At 49.1% G+C, this 23,216-nt stretch overlaps 2 protein-coding genes across 4 annotated transcripts; one reads left to right on the forward strand and one right to left on the reverse strand.

Annotated features, from left to right (window-relative positions):
- Positions 1-200: 200 nt before the first annotated feature.
- LOC135815377 (mini-chromosome maintenance complex-binding protein-like) lies at positions 201-10,212 on the forward strand. The gene is made up of 17 exons (XM_065328666.1): positions 201-426; positions 2,311-2,399; positions 2,977-3,120; positions 3,681-3,722; positions 4,106-4,207; positions 4,627-4,921; positions 5,046-5,149; positions 5,585-5,685; positions 5,952-6,106; positions 6,192-6,315; positions 6,818-6,941; positions 7,079-7,187; positions 7,766-7,917; positions 8,285-8,323; positions 8,459-8,599; positions 8,783-8,871; positions 9,619-10,212. The coding sequence occupies exons 1-17, from the start codon at positions 366-368 to the stop codon at positions 9,737-9,739; spliced, it is 1,992 nt and encodes a 663-aa protein (XP_065184738.1). The 5' UTR covers positions 201-365; the 3' UTR covers positions 9,740-10,212.
- Positions 9,093-23,060, reverse strand: LOC135815378 (coiled-coil domain-containing protein 15-like). 3 transcript variants are annotated; one of them, XM_065328667.1, is made up of 12 exons: positions 22,945-23,060; positions 22,708-22,859; positions 19,630-19,779; positions 18,955-19,014; positions 18,113-18,168; positions 17,926-18,055; positions 17,376-17,450; positions 16,419-16,733; positions 11,682-11,785; positions 11,416-11,455; positions 10,817-10,953; positions 9,093-10,479 (listed from the first exon to the last, which is right to left on the reverse strand). In XM_065328667.1, the coding sequence occupies exons 2-12, from the start codon at positions 22,831-22,833 to the stop codon at positions 10,194-10,196; spliced, it is 1,479 nt and encodes a 492-aa protein (XP_065184739.1). In that variant the 5' UTR covers positions 22,834-22,859; positions 22,945-23,060; the 3' UTR covers positions 9,093-10,193. The 3 variants fall into 3 exon arrangements, with proteins under 3 accessions (XP_065184739.1, XP_065184741.1, XP_065184740.1); XM_065328669.1 differs by having other exon boundaries at positions 9,093-9,829; positions 10,337-10,479; positions 22,708-23,058; XM_065328668.1 differs by having other exon boundaries at positions 17,926-18,041; positions 18,102-18,168; positions 22,708-23,059.
- Between the last annotated feature and the right edge of the window lie 156 nt (positions 23,061-23,216).

A 23,216-nucleotide genomic window follows, 5' to 3' on the forward strand; every position in this document is an offset into this window, starting at 1 on the left:
CGGATGATCAGTTGAGTTGATCACGGTTCGCGGTCCATTCTCGGATGGCAGGCGTTCTGGTGATGCTGCGAGTTGTCATGCCGGCAGAGGCCGGCAGCACGCCCTCGCGCGCGCCTCGCGCGACACACAATCGTGTGGCTTCTTCGTTTCCCGCGGTTTTCTCAGCACCACGTGCAAGTTTGGAGCGGAACTCGAACTGTCTTTTTGATTTTGATTTGAGTTGTGCTAGCTGTGTGAGTTTGATTCTCGGTCCAGTGGAGTTACCTCTCTGTTCTTAGCTGTATCTGGCGCAAAATTGGTGGAGTCGACAAAAACATACAAGTTCTAGCCTGCAAGTCTTCTTTGATAGGAATTGTTCCAACAAGATGCCGTCGCAGGAAGGGAACATTCTGAATGACCCGCTGGGTGTCGTGCGGATGATATTTGGTGAGATGCCTATCCCTGCACTGCTGTTTCTATTTCCCAGTGCATTCTCTACGGTATTATAAACTGACTGCTAACTCCTTCTGCTGAATGTGCAACGGCTTTCATGTAGACAAGGAAACTGGTGCACGACACAGCTTAGTGCATGTACAATGATATTGGAATTCAGGGCACGTGATATAGCCAAACAGTGGGGTGTATTTGAACCTGCCCTTCGAATTGTCCGGTACAAATGTACAGCCTACAGGGGGGGGATGCTCAGCTCTGCTGTGTGAATTTTTTTCCAGGGGACTGGCTCGTAGCAATGCCGGCATGGTTCTCACTTTGCATGTCCTGATAATTGCTAGTACATGTACACGTGTGAAGGAAGGATCAACTCTGGGAAGTGAAGACTATGGCGTGTACTGTTGCTTCGAAGCATGTACAGTACTAAACATACATGCTTCACAGTGCGGCATGCGCGGATTACGCGGCCGTACAATTTTTGCATGACCACCTGTCACTCGCATTCTCCCCAACGCATTCACGCTGCACAACTTTTCACTACTTTCACTTTAGCTCATACATGTACATGTACATGTACACCCTTCAAAGCGGTGAACCCCTTGATAGGTGACACGCCTCTGGGTCATCCTAATAAACATATCATTACAGTATTCAGGCACAAGTTCCGCTCGCTGACCTAGAGCACAGCAATGCCGGGCAATCACTGGCGCTCTTCGTTTTCAGTCAAAATCTGCTGATGAAATTGTGAGTAGCGGCTGATAGGTCTGTCGTGAAATGCGCAGCAGTTCAGCGTGCTTCACCAGGTGCTTAGCTAGCGCCCCTACCGGTCCACTTCTGGCGAAATGCTAGCGCATGCACAGTGCAACTGTCGCATACTAGTGCATAGTCGTCGCATAGCTGACGGTTTTGGCCATATTATTATGCGCACGATTTGAGAGATTCATCCGCGCAAATCACGGGGATGGAGATTATGGTATGCTGTGAGTTGCTGCTGTACCCCTGCTCACATTATAGTGCTGTATAGCATGCTACAGCATGTATTAAAACAAGGTGGACACAATGCCATAGTGCTGTATAGCATGCTACAGCATGTATTAAAACAAGGTGGACACAATGCTGAGCACGTGTTAGTCTACCCATAGAATGCTGTAGATTTTCGTCTCAATAACACCTTTTTTTTGCGCGATGATAGCGATGCTACAGCAGAAGCCATAGCAACTTGTGCCATAACACCACGAGGATGCATAAATGAACTGCGCCGAGCTCTGATTGTTCTCTTGTGATAAATTCTCTTTTTATCACGAACACAGAGGAAATACTGTCTTCTCTGTGAAACTGAAATAATCATAACTTACTTTGTCAGGAAATTTGGAGAACTGTTTTGGATATTTACTAGTTGAGGGAATGGAGAAGGGAAAAGTTTGAAGAAGAAAATATTGACTGTCACCACCAGGACTCGAACCAGGGACCTTCACTTGAGGCCAGCGATGCTCTAACCACTGAGTTATGGTGTAGCTGTCATCCCAGCAGAAAATTCTCTTCAGACTTCGAAACTGTTTTGGAGCTCACGTTTTGTGAAAAAAGCCCGCATCATGCAAGCTCATGGCAGATAAGTTTTACAAGCAGAAAATCAAGTCAGCTTGATACTTATTTCACTACGTAATCGCAGCACGCCACCCACAGCACCCATAGCACCCATAGCTCTCAGAGTGTGTGTGTGTGTGGGGAGGGGGGGGGGGGGGGGGGGCAATGGTCTCTTACCCATCGTACCCAGGGCACTTTAGAATGAAGTGTTTTCTTGCTTTCTGTTTTTTTCTTTGTTCATTCATCCCTTTTATTAAAGTGAGAGTGGATGTCCTGTATGTTGTTCGTGTCTCACAGAGCGCTGTCGAAATGGAGAAGGCGAATTTGCAACAGAGTTACAGAAGCAGGTGAAATCACGCATCCTGAATGCGGACGATGTGTCCTGGGTAAGAACCAAGAAGTTGTTGACTGACAGAAGACACTGCTAATACACGTCTTCAACTGTATAATTCAAGCTGTAGTTTGGAGGCGGTGAAAATAGTTTCGCAATCTATACCTTCGCATGCAAAGACGCAAATCCACACAATCAAGTAGACACTTTCTTCTATCAAACGTTTTCCTTCCCTTCTCTTCAGGATAGTACAGGGAACTTCAACTGTATACTACAGTCAATTTCGCTAATAGCGACTGCGGATATAACGACAATTCGCGAATAACGACAGAATTTCAATGCCCAGAGCAAAGTCCATTCTACCTGTATACATATAATGAGACTTAGGGTATAACGACACTTCGCGAATAACGCCACTTTTCTGATGCCCGGCCGAGTGTCGTTATACGCACAGTTGACTGTAGTATTTTAACCTACTAGTAGCCTGCTGTTGCTGTTGTTAGTATGATTGGTGTGTGTGTGTGTGTGTGTGTGTGTGTGTGTGTGTATGTGTCTGTGTGTCACGTGTGTGTGTGTGTGTGTGGTGTGTGTGTGTGCATGTGTGCATGTTTGCACGGCCCGTACTCTGCCAGATTCCATCCCTGAACGATGTGCCAGTCTCGCAGCTGAAGGGTTCCTGCATGGTGCGCTACCGAGGCATGATCCAAGACATGTTTGGGCCGGAAATCTTCCTCGCCCAGTATGAACTGGCGGAGAGCAACGGCGGACCAGCGCGGGTAAGGGTTCTGTTGAAGCGTTTGGAATGAGATGTCACAGGCATACACGTACATTGCAAATACCCTTACTGAACAGTGTACCAATGCTGCGTTAAGGGTCCGGTGCCCTTATTGCCTTTAGTGCGTACATCCACTGTAGTCCACGTATTATTATTGTTTGCAATTTCGTGTCATCGTCAAGTCGAAAAATTGGAAGATGCTGATGCCATGACAACGTGAAAGAAGGAGTCAGTTCACGTACATACTGTAAAAAAAAGGGACCAGCAGTACTCGTGGCTGAAAGGCCAGCGCCTTGTGGCCGCTTGACTTCTCAACAGATTTCAATTTCCACAACAGTAGTTACAGTATCAAACATTTATGCTATGTGTGTGTATGTGTGCGTGTACGTGTGTGTGCGTGTACGTGTGTGTGCGTGTACGTGTGTGTGCGTGTACATGTGTGTGTGTGTGTGTGTGTGTGTGTGTGTGTGTGTGTGTGCGTGTGTGTGTGTGTTTGTAGGCTCATGCCTGTTCAGTTTTCGGTCATTTTTGATTTCTTTTTGCCTGCATGTGCTGTTGCAGGATTTGTGCTGTGGCTGGTATCAAGACATAGCCGACTGTCCGGTGAGATTGTCCTGTAGACTATCAGCTATTCCATGTAGATTACCTCTTTCACCTATCAATTCCTAACTAGAGATTAGCAGTACGGGTATAGCAGTAAGTTAAGTGAGAACCACTAAAATTCCACATTCGATCAAGTGCAGCGTTTGATTGGACCTTGGTGGATCCTAATTATCCACTCAATCGATCTGGATCCGGATCCAACCAATCGAACATACCCTTTGACTTTGAGTTAAATCATGAGTTTGATTCTCTACTGGACTTCAGACTGCTTATGGGACATTGACTGCTTATGGGACATTGACTGCCTAGCGAGTGCAACATGTATCTGCTGTATGTTTGTGTTGATCCATCAATCCTGTTGCTGCTGTTTGTGGTGTGTGCAGCCGGGGCGCGTTGTGATGATGGAGTCACTGAACCAGGTGCTGGGCGAGCGACAGGCGTTCTACTGTGTTCCACTGCCGGGTGAAACCACGTGGGCCAAGCAAGTGAGTTTTAGCTGGACCAGGCGCTGTGCACTGCAGCCTATTCAAGTGCCACAATCCTTTAGTGTTGATTGAATATCTTGCAGACAAGACCTATGTTGTCAGCGCACAGCCCTTCTCGTATAACCTGCTATGGGAACCTGAAGTACAGATCTCCTGCAGTCTCTTCGACCCGCACACTTCATTGTAAAGCACTTATCAGTTATCCTAAGACAACCCGCGTCTCTGGAAGTTTATGAAGCGTACATATTAATTTCGTGCCGTTGTGTAAAATTCGTGACATCTCGGGCTTAGCATTCTTCGGCCAGGCTGGGGATGCCTGTGCTACGTAGGACTCGACAGCGATCAGTGTGACAATCAGTTTGACGATGATCCGCTTGGGTTATTCTGTCTGGCCTTTGTTTACTCCTCGTGTCTTGTAGGCGTTTGCAAGTCAGAGTAAAGTGCAGGATAGCCTCAACTCCAGTCAGTCTAGTTTGTCTACGCAGGAGGCCACGGCGAGTGGCAGCGAGACAACATCGCCCACGCGCAAGCGTGGCCATGCGGACGATGAAGACAGTGCTTTCACTGGTACCGCCGCTGCACCCAGCACTGGTGGTGAGGTGACAATGGGAGAGGACTTGACTGGAGAGTCGTCAATGCAGAGGGAGCATGCACCGGCTGACGGTGACGGAGCTCAGTCCAAGCGGGTGCGCACGGACGGAGCCGAAGCTCAAAGTGAGTAGTGGCACATGTGCATGCTCATGGCCTTGACGAGCTCCAAACTAAGAATTGCTCTTCCCGTTTCCTGTCCAACCCCTGCTAAATTCTCTACCTTATGTTTTGTGTTTTGTTGTTGCAGACTCGACCAGTGCAGACTCATCAGCAGTGGCTCCCGGTGTCCAGTCTTTGGACAATCTCAACTTTCCATTACCTGGTGAGCGGGGTCCACCGTGCATAGTCAAGGTAAGTGGCTTGCTGGTGTGGCCCCGAATTTACGGTTTGCAAGTAACCTTACTCTTTTCTAGTACATGTAGAAGTAACTTCGCTCTAAGTTACTAACCATACCCTTACTCTACCCCAGTCTACATGTGTACTGGCATGCACCCAAGCAGTCATTGACCTACATACATAAGTACATGGAGTTCTGAGCTACACCTGTGCTATATCCATGCCATGATTGTAGCTATAGCGGTAGTGACGGTGAGCCTGCTGGATGTGTGTTTCTCTTGGTGCTGGTCAAACCCGGCCGCTGCACATTGATATCATTTTGGGCTCTGCTGCTGAGTAAACTGAACATCTCCCCTGAGTGCCAGCCGGGTATTTCTTTGCCGAGTAAAATAGGTGTCTTCAATTGTACTGCTCATGTGTTGCTGTTTACCTTTCCCTGCTATGTGGTAGGTGTACGAGGACATAGAGTCGTACCGTGTCAATGAGATGGTGGAGTTTGTTGGTGTTCTCTCCGTCGATCCTGCATTGGCATCGGATTCCTACACTCACAGGTAGGAGGACATACCTCTCTCTCTTTCACTCTCTCTCTCTCCTTCTCTCTCTGTCTCTGTCTGTCTCTCTCTCTCTCTCTCTCTCTCTTTCTCTCCCTCTCTCTCTCTCTCTCTCTCTCTCGTGTGGAAGTGTGTGTATGCCAACACACACACACATGCACGGGCACGTGTGTTTGTGTGCATGCTTGTACAATGCCAGCTGCACAGACTGCGATCTCATCACTCTTCCAGTCTTGACACAATGTGTGTATATGCTTGTGTTGCAGCGCCGCTGAAGTGGGCATGGACGTGGACACAGCGAAGGAGGACGCAGCCCATGCACCACCGCCAAGCATTGTACCGCGTCTGCACTGCATTGTGGTCAGGCGGCTGCCGCACTCCAACCCACTGCTCCCAGCTGAGACCAGCGCGTTCAAAGAAGGTGAGTGGCTCTGTGCACCGTCAGCTTTGTGTTGTAGTCAAGAATACCAAATTGTCCCCTGTGATGTTGCGTGCCTGTTGTGCAGTGTCAGCCGAGGCTCTGTCGAATGCCAGTGCGTGCCGTGAAGAGTTGCGTCAGCAGTTTTCAGCGTTGTTGGCCGGCGATCAGCTTGCCGCCGAGTACCTGCTCCTCCATCTAGTCTCCACAGTGTAAGACCTGCACTTAGCACCATAGCACATTGCTGCAAGGTTCCACCGCAGCACACACACACACACACACACATACACACACATACACACACTACTACTACTGCTATGTACAGCTACCCTATCGGGCCACGCCGCTCCCAGAAGCGGGAGACAACGGCAAGAAGAGAGAAGAGAGAGAAATCGCAAAGTCAACGGTATTTGGCATGGCGTTGCAAGTCCTGTGGCGTTGAGAACCGTCTTTCACACACACACACACACGCATGCGTTGGTGGCACATCACAGCAGAGCTCCGTGCATGTGTTTGCGTTTGTACTTCGTGGAGTCATGTTATGTTCACGGGGCAGCTCTTCCCAGCTTCACTAGCGTCATAGCGTGCTTGATATTGTCTGTCCGTGTGTGTGTCTTTGTGTGTCTGTGTGTACACGACTAGTGCAGTGCTAAGGTCTCCCTTGCCACTATTGACTGTGCTATCCCTTGCCACTATTGACTGTGCTCTCTGCAGGTACGCCCGCCATGATGCCTCCACCATGGGAAAGTTTTCTCTCAACCTGTCCGGCGTTCCTCGTGCCGATTCGGCCGCCCTGATCCGTCAACTGGCTGTTGCCATTGAGCAGATTGTACCCAAGGTTAGTTAGTGAAGAGACAGGTCCAGCCCAGGGATTCACGAAATGCACCGCTGAATAGGCCGTTTCATTTAGACAGCCAGAGACAGTACCGCTATAATGATGTTGTGCTCTCCATTTTTGTTGCTGCTGCTGTTCAGTTCTACAATTTGCCGATGTCCCTGGGTCACTTGAATAAGCAGGCCCTCTGTCCCAAAAAAGACTATTCAACCAACCGGTTAACTACTGGCCAACTCCAGCTTTCTGAAGGTAAGCATAATGTTGAAGTGTGTTTAAATCAATCTTGCAACGGGGAGAGTTATCAGCTGTGAGTAATAGTAGTTTGCATTGAAGATACTGCACTGAAACCTGTCTAAGACGACCGCTCAAGGGACCTTCTGAATGTGGTCTTTGTAACCGGGTGGTCTCCTTACCCAGGGCCATTTGACTGGACATAGCATCCCTTGGTTTTTATTGCAGTGGTCTTCCGGGACAGGTTTTACTCTGTTTCATGTACACAGTCAGTTAGTCCGCTGGATGTCTGGCGAAGGCATCATTTTCGCTTGCACATCGCGCAGCTTTCGGGGATTTGATCATTCTAGACTTTGGTGCTTTGGGAATTTCCCGATGGCAGTCATCTTTGAAGAGCTGATGAGGAGGCATTTTTTAAAATTTGCAATGAATAAGATTAACTGCACAGTCGTTCTATGTAACCATGCATCTATGCATCTGCTCGTACAGTCACCCTTTTTTTCATGAACAGCTAGATGAGGGATATGGGATGATGGGTGTGGATATCTATAATTTATCTAACAGTTACTTTGTCTTTTCCATACTGCTGTATGTAGGTACTGTTATGCTACTGGATGAGACGGCTCTGAGCGAAGGGCAGCTCAACGAAACGGGCATTTCCAACATCGTAGCCATCAACAGCGTGTTGAGCCGACAGCAGCTGGCCTATGACTTCCAGTACCAGACTATTGACTTCCCAACCAACGTGGTATGCACGGTTAATAGTGCTTTCTAGGTGAAAATGTTGAGTATCTGGAGTTCCAAGCAAGAAAATCTCCAGGTGTTGTGGTTGACTAGTTCAGGCTGTGGCTTATGGCATTGTGGGCATGGGATTCTAGCTGTACGGCGGCTGGTTTGAATTGTGCACGTACTCTGTGTGTGTGTGTGTGTGTGTGTGTGTGTGTGTGTGATTTTTTACGAAATGCCCTCTCTGCAAAATACACTGAAGAGACCAATGCTGGCCTTTCGGCGCGTAACAAGCAGTTGCCAACTCCAAAGGAGATGGTGGAGTGGTTGTGAGCTTATTACTTCTTCTTTCCTTTTGCTCTTCTATTCTTTGTCTCTGTCCCCACCAGAATGCCATCGTCGTCTCGGAGGGCAAGTCGATCTTGCAGGTATGGGTGCTGGCGAGTGTTTACTTGAAGATTTTATTTATGATTGACTGGCTACTGTGATCGCATTGGCTTCTCCTCTCCAAAGCGCTGTGCACGTGTTTTCATTGGTTCTTCCATTGTGCCTGTGTCCCACAGGTCGACTGTCAAGTTCCTTTGCAAGCCACGGCGGACGCCCCTACTGTGAACTCGCTATCGGCTGTTCAGCTCAATATGCTGAGAGTCTACTTGACAGCCGCGCAGCGCACTACGTATGATCTGCCGGAGGCTGTTCAGAAGGTAAGGCGTTTGCACTGTTTGGTGGTGGGTGTCTAGCTGAATGGTGGAAAGGTGTTGAGTGTTCACCGCAGTCTTCAGCTGCGTTCCTCGCTAGTACCATTGTTACTAATGTTCAATGTCACCTTCTCAATGTTCTCAAGGCTATCATCAATTGACCTTTTCTCTTACATCTGTTATGGTCAGCATTTGCAAGAGGACTTCGTCACGATGAGAAAGGAGCGCCCCGAGACAGTTACTGCTGATACTTTCCATCGTCTTTTGCTTGTTGCAAGGTGAGACATGGTTTCCTCCCCGTCGATGTGAAGATGTGTGTCGTGATAGTTTGACGAGATCGCCACGAACCAAAGGGACGTGGAGGTAACCTTTCTCCCTCCCTCCCTCTCTCTCTCCCTCTCTCTCTCCCTCCCTCTCTCCCTCCCTCTCTCTCTCCCTCTCTCTCTCGCTCACACATCAACCTATAGTCCATTCACCAAATCGGGGTCCATACGTTCCATACGTTTTTCACAGTCTCACTTCATTCTTATTCAAGATCGTGACGTCGGTGACGTGTATAGACCAGAAACATGATAGCCGTTGTTTTAAGCCTACGGTGAAGTCAATACGGTGAAACATGATCAAGATATGTGCAAAAAGTATTGTTTGAGACACATGTATCAGGGGCCCTGATTTGGCAAATGGACTATAGGTGTTCAACTCTGCATGGACAGCAGAATCTATCGTTTGTCCACAATTGTACTGTTGCACTGCATCAATGCGATCTGTGATATCGAAAATGACATTGTTCTCCCGTAGTCCGTTGCGATCTATATCAGATCTTCTCCAGCAGATGTGGCACCGACATTTTACTCTCGCTCCAGAACAGCAGAACAAAATGATAGGACAGAAGACAATAAACAATGCACGCAAAAGCGGCGTATGATTAGCTCGTTATCGGTTCAGATAAAGAAGTTGTGCCTCTATATCTAGTAACAGCTACCCATAACTACTGCTTTGCCGTTTGATCTCATCGTCGTTCACAGGCTGTTGAGCATCAGTCGTGGCCAAGTGGCGCTGGACATCACTACCTGGAACGACGCAAAGCAGCTTGAAGCTCGTCGTCTAGAGCGAGTAGCTGCTCAACCAGTTGCACCTGCCAGTTAAGTGTTGCGGCGTCAGTGCGAGTACGTTGACTTTGTGCGTGTGTTCATCATCTGTTTGTTGCGAGCAGCTTGACCAATGCCTTGCTGTAACCTAGGTGTGAACACACAGAGCAACAACAGACAGATTGTGCATCCCAGTTGGTGTGTACAATTGTCATTCAAGCTGAACACCCATGGTTCTCAGTCTCATCACTCATTGTATAATAATAATATCAATTGGTCACTGCTGCTACTGCTTGTGGCAGGTTGAATGTTCCTTACCATTGAATGGGGGACTTCCATTGCACATTATTTTTAGCAGCATCTACCAAAAACTTGCAAGATGTTACCACTGTACAAATCCTCCTTACTTTGCTGTGTTCCTGTTCCTCTGTGCCAGCTCACTTGTACCTGCATATCCCCTCAATCATAATACATGTAGATTATGTTGAACATGGTGTTTCCTTTTCAAACTTTTATACTTCTCTTTTTAAAGTATTGCTTGCATGTGTCTGTGATTGTGAAAGACGCATCACTGCGATACTTCGAATTGGACTCACTATTGCCAAGAAACTGTGGCCTGGCCATACTTGCCCCTGTCTCCTGTTCCTATTTTTACCGTGAGGATTGTGGTGGAATGGGCAGTTGCTGGCACAGGTATCCGGATGTGAAAGCCAAGCGGCATCCGCACAGCCACAGATCGGCGGCAAGGCTATGTGCTGAGATCTCTGACGCACACGCTCCCTCAGAGCATCCAAGTACCTGCCAGGACAGCCAGACACACAGAGGAACGGACTCATTCCCTTCAAAGATCGAAGACGGCAAATCACCTCTCTAAGGACTAAAACGAAATCTGTTGTTTGCACCAGGACTGGACGGTTTGTTATCGTGTTGAAGGGAGTGTGCGGTGTGTCAGGTTATCGTTGCAAACTTCCAATTTCAGATATTCGCACACTCCCATGCATGCACATGCACATACACAATTATGATTACAAAGACCTTGCAAGCGTACCCATGCATTGTACGAAGCCTAGGTAGCAGCAGATCATCAAGGCACGGCTGTTTTCCAAAAATGGTGTCTGTGAAGTTGAAGGCATACCTTGCCATGTTGAGCTGTTTGCTTGCGGTCTTTGTTGCTTCGGACCGCTCCACCATGCCTCCTTCATGTTGGTTATGGCACCCTCCAGCTTGCAGTTGCACTGGTGGATCGTGGCCCTTGTCAATTTGATCTTGCACCTAACAAGAAAGCAAGGTGTTGCTTATGACCCGAGGTATTGTTTCTGGCATTCACTGCATACTGCAAGCAGCTTTGGGGCAACGTAACATACGAGGGTACAAGGCTGCCTAATGTTTGCTTCAATATCAGAGAGCCCTAAACATACCACGGTACTGTATTGAATAAAGGCATGGCTTATACTTACCAGGGAGTAGTGCAATACCGTATTGTACTACTCCCTGATACTTACCATGTGTAGAGGCAGCATAAGCACTGCTAAGATATCTCCCTGGTCTCAACCTCTGGATTGGAAATCAACCGCACATGGCGCTGCGCCATATGGGAACCGTGTACGAACATCAACAAAGGACGGTTTCCGAGGAGACTTGAGGTGGCGGTAAGTGTGCACTATGCACCAGCATGATTGTAGACCTTGAAGAAAGTGATATTGTGAATCACGCTACATGCATGCATCCACTTACCTCAAGCTCGTAGCGTTCGTACTCCCGGTGCTGCACCACTCTGCAGAGTTCAGGATGAAACCGATTGCAGACGCCATACAATAATTATTGTCTATTCCAATAGATGAAAACGTGCAGCCCCTTTGACTGGAGGTATGTCATGCTGCTGTTGTTGGGTTTTTTTGTTGTTGTACATGTAGCTTAATTTGAAAGGAACGATGTTGCAATACTTTTGCTGAGTTCAGTCACCGTCTGAAAACAAATTACTTCAGGAAGTAGTCTCTCACCGATTCACCTGCTGTTGCAGCTGCCTCTGTCGACGCTTTTCCTGAACTTGCGCCCGTTCGAGGTCCATGAAAAGGCGCCGGCTCACAGGCACTCGAGATTCCAGCTATATGCAACAGTGTCACAATAGAAAATAATTATAGAAACAGAGCATTGTTGTGTCCGGGTATATGAGTAGGTAATCATAATAATGAGGAAGGCTCCACAGCATACATGGGCTGTACTAGCATACATGGGCTGTACTAGCATACATGGGCTGTACTAGCATACATGGGCTGTACTAGCATACATGGGCTGTACTAGCATACATGGGCTGTACTAGCATTATCCATATAAAAACCACTCTGTGAGCGGTTCTGAAAAACCTTTACTGGTACTGCCCCGTCGTAAAAGTAAGAAATTAGAACTGGCCCATTGTCCCCCCAAATGCGAACTGGTCCACCTAAATCGCGAATGACGGGACCCGAACGCACCAGTAGCACGAGGTCGGGAGGGCACAGGACAGCAATTCTCATAGGGTAACACCACCTACCGCTAGTACAGACGGTCAGTACATGGCCTATAGTCCGGACCAACGTCCCCATCTGCATTCACAGGTAGGAACCTCGTGCTACTGGTGCGTTCGGGTCCCGTCATTCGCGATTTAGGTGGACCAGTTCGCATTTGGGGGGACAATGGGCCAGTTCTAATTTCTTACTTTTACGACGGGGCAGTACCAGTAAAGGTTTTTCAGAACCGCTCACAGAGTGGTTTTTATATGGATAATTTCAGTTCTTTTTCCGTTCCCTCCCCACCCCAACCCCAAAGGTAAACATGATGACCACGCGCGCGATGTACTGTATGTAGCCATGAGATTGCAATAACACACTGATACATACCAGCCCTCCCCGCCTCGCTACCCCACACACAGATACACAAACATGCGTATGCACACGGCACACACACGTGGCCACGCACATGCACACGACACAAACAGGAAACTAAGTTCTTCATATATAATGCCATGCAAAGCAGTGGCCACCGTACTTGAGGAAGTCAGTTGTGAAACAAAAATAATGCAACTACAGCATGTAGACAAGCTGACGGCCAAAGCACAACATAGCAAACATGACATTTGCCCAAGGATTGCAGTATGCAGACCACGCCATGGAAGCAGCGAATACAGAATGTAATATCATACAAAGTGACAAGCAAGGAAGTGGCCATCATACACCAGAAACTTGCAGAAAGTCACACATCCAACAGATAGAGAAGTGAACAGCAATCTGATACAGCCCACACAGGACAAAGCTGACCTGATACTCGTCCCAGGATCGCAAGTGGCAAATCCTTTTCAATGCATAACATGCAGGTTTACGTTAGACGCATGGACAACATCTGACCGTGTCGCCAGCATACAATGTCATCACATGTTTACCCCACAAGTTACACACATGTACAGTAGAAGCACAATGAAAGCAATGGAAAAGTACGATGTGGTTGCTGAAGCATCTTCACACTTCAAATTCAGACTTCAATGTGGTCGTCACGGGATGATATACCTGCAAGATACAAGTGATGAAGAAAGAAAGCAGAAGGTCGTGAGGTAGGCTATGAGTAGCCCTTTCCCAAAGATGCCATAGTTTTTCGCAACTTATGCAGAATTGTCATAATCGAGCATTTCCCAAACTGAGAAGTGCAATGAAATCCACTTGCATGCACAGGAGCAATTTTGCAATATTATGATGCGCAATTCGACACGATCTGCGATGCTGCGTGCGATGTGCCCTGCTGTCATGATGGTGACAGTCACCGCGGTATGTTTTGTCAACGTCGCCCGTGCACTCTTCTGTCAAGTCCAAAGTGCTCACATACTTGGCAATGTCTTTGCTGTGATTAACTTTTATCCTAGTTATGTCACGGGTAACTTTAATGAAGTACCCACAGGCCGTGTCGATCCGCACATCGTCCACTCTCTCATGTACTTGGCCTGCTTTGTCTGTGTATCCATTTCATGTGCGATCCACAAAATCGACTAGACAGTGGGTGCAATACGCTGTCTATCTGAAGACGTTCTTCTGGCGACATCTCGCCATGTACTTGGCCTGCTTTGTCTGTGTATCCATTTTCATGTGCGATCAACAAAATCTCAATGCACTACAGACTAGACAGTGGGTGCAATACGCTCTCTATCTGAAGACGTGAACCATTAAAGGGGAAGTTAAGGCAAAAATTAAAATTTCACCAGTTGTAGTCTTCGGGGTGCTGAGTCGAATGGTCTTGGTCCGAGGAAGCTGAGACGCTCCCTTCCTACTTGAATCCCAATCGAACTCGCGCACTTCCACCGAAACTGGGTGACTGCGCCCTACGAGATGGGGATTTGTATGCAAAATGTCACTAAAAGCGCCATTTCGTTCTTATAAAAGCACGGATGACCGCGATTGGCCCATATGTTGTAGTCTTTTGGACGCTGAGTCGACTGGTTTTGGTCCGAAAAGGCTGCGATGCAGCGTTCCGCCTTTATTCCCAATCGAACATGGTTGAACAAGCGGTCACGTGCTCCTGCGTACACCAGTCACCTGGTCACCGTGCCTGCAGGGTACAACTTACTAGCCTGTTTGACCTTTTTGGGTGCAGTCCTGTCACTCGAGTTGAACTCGAGTTGAACCTTGGTGTGAAAGTTGTCACCTGCTGGCGTGGTGACCAGGTGATTTGGGCACCCAGGAGCACGTGACCACTTGTTCAACCATGTTCGATTGGGAATAAAGGAGGAACGCTGCATCGCAGCCTTTTCGGACCAAAACCAGTCGACTCAGCGTCCAAAAGACTACAACATATGGGCCAATCGCGGTCATCCGTGCTTTTATAAGAACGAAATGGCGCTTTTAGTGACATTTTGCATACAAATCCCCATCTCGTAGGGCGCAGTCACCCAGTTTCGGTGGAAGTGCGCGAGTTCGATTGGGATTCAAGTAGGAAGGGAGCGTCTCAGCTTCCTCGGACCAAGACCATTCGACTCAGCACCCCGAAGACTACAACTGGTGAAATTTTAATTTTTGCCTTAACTTCCCCTTTAATTTTTTTGGAAAAGTTATACGTACACCTGAAACGTAATGAAGTACAGGAATAGAGAGAGTGACTACAATACGCTCTCGACCTGATATAGTGATAACGTGTTAGAAGGTAACAGGTCTACAGTCCCACCGTACCCTTCCGACACGACTGTAGACCATTAATTTTTTTTGACCTGATAACGTGTTAGTAGAAGGTAACTGGCAACATATCAATGGGTTGCCTTACCGTGGTCTAGAGGAGACGTCTTCACAGCAATATTTTCCCTCCTGCGCATTCAGTCGCCGACGCGACAGCGTTTACTGGGCCGTTCCAGTTGCGGAAGACATTCGATTCATCGGGCCAATTCAGCAACAGGGCTGTGGACACACAGGGGGCAGAGGAGAGACATTGTTAGTGGGCAAGAAATATGCAGTGGCAAGTGGCGAGTGCCGCATGGATGTCAAGTTGTCATTCACAATTCAGCTATTACTTACGGTCCAGCTAGTCCTGCCATTGCTCGCTCGTCCTGGTTCCTCCTCGTTCGTCTTCCTGCACGTCTGCACTTCTCCTTCCCCACCGTTGGCTTTGCGGTATGGGGGTGCCGGAAGGAATTCCCACCATGTATCCATGTACATGAAGTCCCACCATGTCTCCACGGCCACGTCAGCAGTTTGTATAGTACCGGAAGGAGTTCCCACGATGTCTCCAAAGGCCTAGAGCGGACGTCTTTGCAGCAATTCTTTTCGCCCTGCGCATTCAGTCCGCCGACGATGTCTCCAAAGGCCTAGAGGGGACGTCTTTGCAGCAATTCTTTTCGCCGTGCACATTCACTCCGCCGACACGACAGCGTTTACGGGGCCATTCCAGGTGCAAAAGGTCCACGTCAGCAGTTCTCAACTATTTCGCGTACGGAATAGTCGCCGCGACAGCGTTTAAGGGGTCGTTCCAGGTGCAAAAGGTATCCATCAATGGCACTTTGCAGTATGGGGTACGGAAAAGGGGCCTCCTCGTTCGACTTCGTCGACTTCTGTAGTTCTCCTTCCCGTCAGGGGTACCGAAAGGGGCCTCCTCGCAGTTGTCCTTGCCGTCAGGTCCACGTCATGCAGTTCTCAACTATTTCGCGTACGGGATAGTCGTCTTTGTCGTACGCGACATCGGCGTTTACCGAGTGGCATTGGCACAAAGCAGACCGTTGACGGGGTCACGTGTCAAAAAAGTATCAACAACGTGTCGACTACGTGTCGACCACGTGTATAGCGGTACACTCAGCGGTACACTAATTCTCGTGCCATTCTCGTGTCACAAAACTGGAACATCGAGTACCAGTATGGAAAGGCTTCAGACAGGAAGCCTTTCCAATCATACTTTTGAAGTCCAGTGCTGCTCAGTGAAGTCCGATCGTATGAGTCAAGTTTGCGCCCTGCATGACTTCAGCATCCCAGTGTTAACAGGCCTAGGGCTGCACAGCACCCGGCGTGGCATTGACATTTCATTGAGCAGCACTGTACATAGTGCAATCATGTGCAAGAACCAAATTCACAGCTATTTAAAAGGAAACAACCTGCTCAATTAATCATTTGCAAACCAGCATCCCTGGCATCTGCACCTAGAACAGTAAAATAGCATTGAAATGGCCAAACATGGTACAGTAGTCGACATGTACTGTACTGTACTGGGCCAAGATGCTACGTGTACACAGTACATACCGCTGGTGACTTGGGAACAACTGCGGCCAAATGTATGGGCCGGACGTGTGACACGAGGCACGCTGTTGGCCGTGTCTGCTCTGACTTGCTAGCATTGTCAGTGTCAACTGCATTGCGAGTCACACTGGCGTGGCTATTCGCTGACCTCACTGACGTTCGTACACCGGCAGGCACATGCACAGTTGCACTGACGTCGACGAGTGGAGCTTCCACAACGGATGGGTCCTGCGGTACACTTGCCGGTTGCGGAAACGTAGGCTGGTCCTGCTCGAATGTCAGTCGCCTTGGTGTGCAGATCCCGGTCTGTTCCTCGTCCTGAAAACAGCAAGAGAAACGCAGGCGTCTTCTTACAACAAGCCTACTGCACCTGAATTATCGCTGGCAATTCCTTGTGTGCAGCGGGGTGCTCACTGCTCAGTGCTAGCAATGGCAGAGTTCGTACATAATCCCATGTCGCACGCAAGGCAGGGGAAAGCTGGAGGACGGTTCCAGTCGCAACTGACCGAATGATCTCCATGTGTTTCTAGAATGATCTCCATGTGTTTCTAGAATGATCTCCATGTGTTTCTAGAATGATCTTCATGTGTTTCTAGAATGATCTCCATGTGTTTCTAGACCTGCTTACTATTAAGTTGAACATACTGCTAGCTTCCAGTGTGATGTGTATAAGTAGATACTGGGGCTCCGTTGCCGAGGAAAGGGTAGGAAAAAGTGACTCGCAGAAGTAAATAAATTCAATTAATCTCCATCTTATACTCATCTCCATGACATCCATTGATCCAGGTTCCTGCACTAAGGAGGTACGTACTCTGAAAAGCCCTTCACTTCAGTATACCACCAGCCTACTGTGACATGCCAGATTCTTCATTCACACAAACTGTTCACACATTCGACTAAGTACATGGCATGTTGTACGATGTGTTTGCAAAGGTGGTCAGACGAGTCACAAATTCTTACACGGTCCTCGCCTGTCCCAGACGCCAGTGGCTGACTGAGTAGCAACTGACGAGCCTTCTCCCGCATTGAGCAAATCTGCACAGAAAGAAAGGCAAGCACATCCCCCCCCCCCCACGCACACACACATACGCACAGGTGCACGCACACACACACACACACGCACACACACACACACACACACACACACACACACACACACACACACACACACACACACACACACACACACACACATGTAGTGAGCACAGTCGAGTTTTCTGCAAAAAACAAGCCAGGGAAAAGGTGGACTAGTAACGTACCAGGACTCCCAAGGCTTTGGGCAACAATGTCTTATTCTTGTACACACAAAAGTACATAGGATTGTGAACCGTGTAATGAAGTCATGGCAATTCTATGCCTGGGGTTTGTGTTGAGTCCCATACTATTAGCACTTTTCTCTAACTGCTAATTCGGGTGTGTTTGGTCATGGGCACTTATAGCAACACTAGACATACAGGTGAAGGAGATCCGAATGGCAATACAGACTTTGCAACACGGGCCATGGCCTCACCTGAGTGGCACGTTCCCGCAAGGATGCGCGAGGCTGCTGTGTGCACACACGCGTAGCTGCATCGATCACCGTGCTTGTCGGAGGCACACTCTGCTGGTGTACAGCAAGCGAGTCACCTCGCAAAGCCGGGGCCGGGGCTGACTGTCGTGTGTGCTGGCGGTTCACAACCGAGTCACCGAGTCGCAAAGCCGGGGCTGACTGTCGTGTGTGCTGGCGGTTCACTCGAACTTGAAGGCTATTGAACTGTGCAGCAGACAAAACAATAACCATAATTAATAGGACGGACGTTAATCAGTGCTACACCATACAAAAGCACTCGCAAGGTAACATTGTTTAGGCCAGTTCCATGCTGCATGAAAATCCTCGGTAATGCATCGTTCCTATGAAACTTCCCTGGACGGTAGTGACAGAGGCAGTGGTGGCCTGACACGTCAAACCCCAGTGAACGGAACAAGAAACACAAGCGGACCACCGCTGTCTACGGTACACTCGGCGGTTCTGCAGGGCCGGGGACGGTGCGTGCTAAGGCAGACTTGGGATGCAGAGCATTGAAACGACGCAACTGAATACAATCCAGTGCAAAAAGGAGGACCGAAACGTGCTGGTCCTCTCTGGACACGGTGTTTGTTTAACGGCAGCATGTACTTTGATATAGCTAGTCTAAAGACAGCATTAGTGAAACGGTCTGAGTGCAAATGCCAATACCATACATGCAGTGTCAACTTGAAGCAGGAACAAAGCTTCACTGGGAATGTACATGTACCTGTGCACAGTCTATACATGTGTACTGAGGATGTACTGAGGATGCACTGAGGATGTACTGAGGATGTACACTGAGGATGCACTGAGGATGTACACTGAGGATGTACACTGAGGATGTACACTGAGGATGTACACTGAGGATGTACACTGAGGATGTACACTGAGGATGCACTGAGGATGTACACTGAGGATGTACACTGAGGATGCACTGAGGATGGGTCAACGTCTCTTCCAGACCATGACTGTACATACATACTAGTACCTTACACGGCCAGGGTTGTGTGCCATCACAATGTTCTGCTCGATGAAGTTATCCCGGCGTTGAACCTGATTAACACACGCACACACACACACACACACACACACACACACACACACACACACACACACACACACACACACACACACACACACATACACACACATCGTAACGTTGTCACGGTTCCTATGGACAGCCACATTATTATTGTTCAAATCAGCCTCTCACACTATACGGATATACGCAACAGAAGGCCAGTCACTGGTCCATAACATGATAGGGCTACGGCTGGTAAAAAAAAGGCTGCACAAGTATGAGGCATGAAGGGTCAATCGGACACCATCTACCTGCCGTTGTATGCGGGCAAACGAAGCTGTGGGACAGTGGACAGTTAAGTCACCACACCGACCAATAGACTCTCCGACAGCGTAACAATCACAAAGTTTCAAAGCCTGAAACCTGTCAAGGTGGCCACTCTGATAAGGCGATCACCTGTCCAAAAGGACCACTACAACCAGTATCAAGGGATGTCATTTCCTGTCAAATAACCCTGGATAAGGAGACCACCTGTATACGGGGACCACATTTATAAGAAGGTACCCTGGGCGACAGGCTACACTGTACATGCGTCTGAAAGCCATTGAAAGTTGAAACAAAGGCTAGGTAACGTCTCTGTGGCTTACCTCACTCTCAGTTGCACACAGCTCTGCCTGCTGCTTGACCTTTCTCAGGAGACTGACACGCTGCGACACGCTCTCCTGAAAGGCGCTGAGCTGCTGGCTTTGGCTGTGCCGCTTGGCCTTCACCCTAGCGTCCTCTTCCATGGCTAGTTTCTACATGCGCATGTGTGCGACAACATACAGTAGTAGCATTAATGGGCAGTCACATTGTGCTCAGAATGCATTTTGTTCTCTGAACTGGCCTCCCCGCAGACCAGCCGATTTCACCCTGAATGTGTCCTAGTGCAGTATGTGTCTCTCAGCCAAAAACCAATATAGCCCCGGCCCCATAACGGTTACCAAGCTCTTCCGGATCCAGGACCCGGGGCGGGTGAGCTAGAGGCCGGCATGTTCACTTGATGCATACAGCTTTACATGCAGTATCTCCACTGACTCTGCATGTGGCACGTGCTACAGACTCTAGATGTTGCATTGTGCTGCAAGAGAGTTTTTTTTAAATTTCAATGTCATTCGGCATTGGTGCAGCCTACACGGCGGGATATCGAACTGAGAAATGTTGATGGCTAACTCGCTGGAAAAGCAAGTTGGAGCGCATGATACACCAAGCCAACACTAGTGGTAGTGTGCCTAAGCCGACCTAATAACAGCTGTGCGCCTGTGGCTAAGCAATGCTAGCACCGACTGTGAACACTGTCTGGGCTAAGTGCGTGCTGTGCAGACTGTGTGTGTGTGTGTGTGTGTGTGTGTGTGTGTGTGTGTGTGTGTGTGTGTGTGTGTGTGTGTGTGTGTGTGTGTGTGTGTGTGTGTGTGTGTGTGTGTGTGTGTGTGTGTGTGTGTGTGTGTGTGTGTGTGTGTGTGTGTGTGTGTGTGTGTGTGTGTGTGTGTGTGTGTGTGTGTGTGTGTGTGTGTGTGTGTGTGTGTGTGTGTGTGTGTGTGTGTGTGTGTGTGTGTGTGTGTGTGTGTGTGTGTGTGTGTGTGTGTGTGTGTGTGTGTGTGTGTGTGTGTGTGTGTGTGTGTGTGTGTGTGTGTGTGTGTGACATGGTCTTACATGGTGGCAAAGACCTACACAGTCGCATCCTGACCATCATGCGTAAATCCTGGCTCGAAGGCACTGTAGTCGATGATTGGCGTGATGCAGTGGTTGTGCCCATCCCCAAGAAGGGAGATCTACACCACTGTGATAACTGGCGCGGCATCAGTCTGTTGGACGTTGTCGGCAAGCTGCTTGCCCGTATTCTGCAGGACCACCTCAAAGCTATCGCTGAAGATGTCTTGCCAGACTCTCAGTGCGGCTTCAGAAAGGGACGTGGCTGCGTCGATATGGTGTATGTCGCACGGCAGTTGATGGAGAAGACGTTGGAGCATGATTCAGATGCATATGTCCTGTTCGTCGATCTGAGAAAGGCGTAGCACAGTATCCCGCGTGCAGCGCTGTGGCAGGTTCTCCAGAAGCTTGGTGTTCCGCCGGCAATGCTCCGCATCATTCAGTCACTCGCTTCCATAGAATTGGGCACCATTGCCCGTTTGGCCTTGCGAAGCAAAATAAAAATCAACAACAACAACAACAACTCCACAATGGCATGACTGCTTCTGTTCGGGTGGATGGCAAGCTGACTGACCCGATAACCGTGCGGAATGGATTGCGTCAGGGCTGCACTCTCGCACCAATGCTCTTCAATTTGTACTTCTCTGCCGTCGTTGCCAGTTGGAGGTCCAGTTGTCCGGACGCTGGCATATCCTTTCGATATAAAGTCGGGAGGAAGCTAGTAGGTGACCGAACGGCGAAGGGCAAGCTCCTGTCATCAACGGTCACAGAATCCCAGTTTGCTGACGACGCTGCACTCTACGCAACATCTCGGCCTGCCTTCGAAGCGATGACTTCCAGCTTCATCACATGCGCAAGCAGCTGGGGCCTGACGGTCAGTGTGAGAAAGACCAAGGGTATGGCTGTGGGTGAGTCTGCTGATCGCCGTGACGTTGTTGTTGGAGCAGACACGATTGAGGTGGTGGACCAATTCACCTACCTTGGCAGTGTGCTCTCCTCGGATGGTCTTGCCTGTGCTGATGTCCGCTCTCGCCTTGCGAAAGCCTCAGCTGTGTTCGGAGCCCTCAAAGCTCCTGTCTTTGATAACCAGACCCTGTCGCTTCGCAGCAAGAGGCGTGTCTATGAGGCTGTCGTCCTCACGACCCTCTTGTATGGTGCGGAGACGTGGACCACCAAGGCAGGCCACCTCCAGAAGCTAAACACGTTTCACCATCAGTGTGTTCGGTCCATTGTGGGTATCGGTCGTCGTCAACAGTGGAATGATCGGATCTCAACGGCCACATTAGCAGCTACATTCGGTGTTGACCCTGATATCACCCGCATCATCCGTCGCCACCGGCTTCGTTGGCTGGGTCACGTGGGCAGGATGGACGACTCACGCGCACCGAAGCAATTGCTGTTCGGCGAGCTGCCTGCCCCCCGTCCTCGTCACGGCCCGAAGAAGAGGTGGCGAGATGTGGTGTCGACTGACCTGGCGGACCTCGGCGTGACCACCTGGCTTGAGAGTTGCCAAGATCGTCCCGGCTGGAGACGAGTTGCGAGTAGCACCCCACCGCCACGGCCCGCTCCTGATCCTCTTCTATGTGTCTGTGGACGCCCATTTCGTCGACCAGGAGACCTGAAACGACATGCCAAGTTCTGCGCTCGTGTTCTCACTTGAACTTTCCGACATTCGCTATCATTGCGTACGCAATGGGCAAGATCAAGGTCAAGGTCAAGGTGTGTGTGTGTGTGTGTGTGTGTGAGCGCGTGCGTGCGTGCGTGTGTGTGTGTGTGTGTGTGACATTGCCTGAGCTGTGCATATGCAGTGAATAATGATTATGTCATGTACTGTGGTTCAAGAAGGTTGGATTTCACTTCTATTCCCATCACCTTCAGCACTGCACACACCGCGGTACCGGTAGACAAGGACACAGCATGATCACATGAGTAGGCGACATCATGTACATAATAGATCTACATGACATGTAAATGCTGCATGGCTGTACAATTCACAATGAGTGCCGGTATTTCAATGACTATTTCCTAAGGCCTACCACGGGACATGCGTGAAGCGGATGGTTCCAACCGGTGGTCGATTCATTCCTCTCCACCCTGACCGCCACCTTTCGCGACGACAATGCGTCCTGCTGTTCGCCCACGCGCCATCGTTTGCTCGGCATAGCGCACACGTGCACTGAGTGGCCAACTAGCGGAAAGCACACAGACACGCCGGTACTTCGGTACTTGCACGACTTCAGACTTCAGTTCAGATTGAAATGCCTTTTAGTTACCTGTCTTTCAGCTCACAGGTCACAGGGACTGCTGTGAAAGCTTAGAAGTTATGATGATTGAAATATCTGACATATCTTCGAGAGCGACTGCAAAATTAGTGAAAGTGCAGTTATTTTGATGTTATGTAATGCGGGTTCAATGGAATGAAACAGCCCGGTAGGTCTACTGCAGTAGGCACATAACTGCAGCCTGTTCTCTTCAGTCTTCATGGTCTTGAACAACCATGACAACCCCCGCGCGCTCTTGTCTGCTCTGAAAATTACGTGAAGAA

The sequence above is a fragment of the Sycon ciliatum genome, chromosome 4 (assembly GCF_964019385.1).
Source record: "Sycon ciliatum chromosome 4, ocSycCili1.1, whole genome shotgun sequence".
In the NCBI taxonomy this organism is placed as follows: Eukaryota; Metazoa; Porifera; class Calcarea; order Leucosolenida; family Sycettidae; genus Sycon; species Sycon ciliatum.

Bases quoted from the DNA above. Each gene is read 5' to 3' on its own strand.
- LOC135815377 (XM_065328666.1), top strand. From the start codon at position 366: ATGCCGTCGCAGGAAGGGAACATTCTGAATGACCCGCTGGGTGTCGTG. The intron at 6,942-7,078 runs GTTAGTTAGTGA...GCTGCTGTTCAG, and splicing joins TTGAGCAGATTGTACCCAAG to TTCTACAATTTGCCGATGTC. The intron at 7,188-7,765 runs GTAAGCATAATG...TGCTGTATGTAG, and splicing joins CCAACTCCAGCTTTCTGAAG to GTACTGTTATGCTACTGGAT.
- LOC135815378 (XM_065328667.1), bottom strand. From the start codon at position 22,833: ATGCCGAGCAAACGATGGCGCGTGGGCGAACAGCAGGACGCATTGTCG. The intron at 18,169-18,954 runs GTAAGGTACTAG...TCTGCTGCACAG, and splicing joins TGGCACACAACCCTGGCCGT to TTCAATAGCCTTCAAGTTCG. The intron at 18,056-18,112 runs TTTGCGACTCGG...GTCAGCCCCGGC, and splicing joins ACACGACAGTCAGCCCCGGC to CCCGGCTTTGCGAGGTGACT.